General features: G+C 39.3%; 1 protein-coding gene across 1 annotated transcript in view; it reads left to right on the top strand.

The window, feature by feature from the left end:
• smc4 (structural maintenance of chromosomes 4) overlaps positions 1–2,500 on the top strand; it is a 68,553-nt gene that overhangs the window by 34,605 nt on the left and 31,448 nt on the right. Inside the window, 4 exon segments of the mRNA XM_061878110.1 lie at positions 174–301; positions 384–462; positions 464–525; positions 1,832–1,982. Of these exon segments, the coding sequence (XP_061734094.1) occupies positions 174–301; positions 384–462; positions 464–525; positions 1,832–1,982 (420 nt within the window).

Below are 2,500 nucleotides of genomic sequence, written 5' to 3'. Positions count from 1 at the left end.
ACGGTAATGTAAACTATGGAAGAAAAAAAAACTGCGATTTGTAGTCCGAAAAATATGGTACATGATATTTTTCACCTTTCAATATGTCGAATGAACATGATATTGCAGTGCCAAAATGATAACAAATTCATTCATCCTTCAAATGTGATTTAAAGTTGTTGTTACTTTGTCAGCTGAACCGAGTCAAGCTTGTGGAAAAGGAAAAGAATGCTCTGGAGGGAGAAAAGAACAAAGCTGTGGAGTTTCTCACGCTGGAAAATGGCATCTTCAAACACAAGAGTCACCTCTGCCAGTATTACCTGTAAGTGTTGCAGGAACACGTTGGTGTTTTGTTGTGAATGAAGCGGAGACAAATGTAAATATCCGAACATCCTCCTCCTTAGTCATGACCTGAAAAAGCGTGTGGTGGATAAAGAGCGGGAAAAGCAGACCATCTTGGAGGACACCAAGGAGCTAACCGATAAAAACTTCCAAGCTATCAGAAGAGATGGGGGAAAAGAATCAGGAGCTGAAAAATGTGGAAAAGTAAGACCTTTTCTTTCCTCTTTAATTAGGGCTGGGCGATATATGGAATATACTGGATATATCGCTGGGTTTTCCTCTGTGCGATATACAAAATGACTATATGGTGATATTGGCTTATACGTTCTCACGTAGTTGCTTTTAGCTGCGGGCATTACACTACAGGCTCTTCTCACTCTTTCTTGTCGCTCCTTCTCACAGAGACATAGAACAAGCGCACCTTCTTACATACGTCACATAATGTCGCGCGTGCAACGTCATACGCCCTCGCCGAGCAGACAGGTAGCGGCGTAGTAACGTTAGCTGTGGTGCGAGTGGTAATACGAGAGAAAGAAGGTGCGAATCTGGTAACAAAGGAATAATTAATTCCCAAGAAAAACAGCTGGGAGTGGTTTGGCTTCAAGCGGGAAGATGTCGAACAGACAACAGTAATATGTCAAGTATGCGGTAAAAGTGTTGCTACAAAAAGTAGCACCACTGCTAATGTTTAACATCATTTGAAAAGTCACCCGCTAGAGAATGAGTGCTTGAAACTCCGCGTGTAGACTTCTCTGGCCGGTGCCACACCCACAAAATACCCAAGCAACCATTTCCACATCAACACTGTATGAAAAAAAAAAAAGTCAAAAACAGAAGGGGATAACGTCTGCAGGAACCTACCGTCTGCAGGAACCTACCACATAGCGAAGGACATACACTATTTGATTTCCTATTTTGCAGCTCATTTTTATTTGACACTTATTGAAATATCTTGTGTGACATCATGCACAAAAGTGCACTTTATTTGTTTTAAATTATTGTAGCGGCGTTCTGTACAAAAAGTGCACTTTAATTTAGTGTTGTTTTGATATGTCATCTTAGTGACATCATGCACAAAAGTGCACTCATAGTTTGTTTTAAAATGTCTCTGACAATCTTGCACTTTCTGTTTTGGAAATGACATGAATGTTTGTGCCACTGCTTAATAACTGTTTAATAAATACACTTTTAGTTGTGATTTCCCTCTCTGCATGAAAGTTTAAAAGTAGCATATATTAATGCAGTATGAAGAAGAATGTTTTAATGTAGACACATAGAATCATCATACTGCTGTGATTATATGTGTCAAGTGTTCATTCAAGGCTAAGGCAAATTATCCAGATATAAAAGGCCATATTGTCCAGCCCTATCTTCAATACTATTCTGCAATTTTATGGTCATTGTCTTCCATATCTGCAATAAAACGTGGTGCATTTGAACTATTTGTATTTACTCCATTACATATCTGGATCACTTCGCAATATCAATGTAACGACTGTTGATCCACCAGGAAACAAAATGAGCTCAACAAGTACATTGAGAGCCAGAAGGAGAAGTTCACCCAGCTAGACTTGCAGGATGTTGAAGTGCGGGAGAAGATCAAACACTCCAAGAGCAAAAACAAGAAGTTGCAGAAACAGCTAGAGAAGGACAGAGAAAAGGTGTGTAAGCCTCTCCTTTTATCATCCACTCTCCCGCACACTTTGGTGATTTTCATTGGAGCTGCAGTAATAAGTGTCTTCCAGAGACACCATATGTGAGCACACGCACCAACTGTAGATAAAGTCAACCAGCGCTTTGATGACACTTTACCACGTGAATAATAATAGATTTTATTTGTAAAAAAAAACACTTTAAATTGAGCAAACAACCTAAAAGTGCTACAGTGTATTAAAAAAAAAGATAATGAAAATAACAACTAGAACTATCACACATACATCTAAAAAATACTTTTTTAAAAAGAAGGGTTTTTAAGTGAAGTGAAGTGAATTATATTTATATAGCGCTTTTCTCTAGTGACTCAAAGCGCTTTACATAGTGAAACCCAATATCTAAGTTACATTTAAACCAGTGTGGGTGGCACTGGGAGCAGGTGGGTAAAGTGTCTTGCCCAAGGACACAACGGCATTGACTAGGATGGCGGAAGCGGGAATCGAACCTGCAACCCTCAAGTTGCTGG

This window comes from Nerophis ophidion, linkage group LG18 (genome assembly GCF_033978795.1).
Source record: "Nerophis ophidion isolate RoL-2023_Sa linkage group LG18, RoL_Noph_v1.0, whole genome shotgun sequence".
Lineage (NCBI taxonomy): Eukaryota > Metazoa > Chordata > Actinopteri > Syngnathiformes > Syngnathidae > Nerophis > Nerophis ophidion.
The sequence above is the reverse complement of the archived record's forward strand: the minus strand, read 5'-3'. Positions and strand labels throughout refer to the sequence as shown.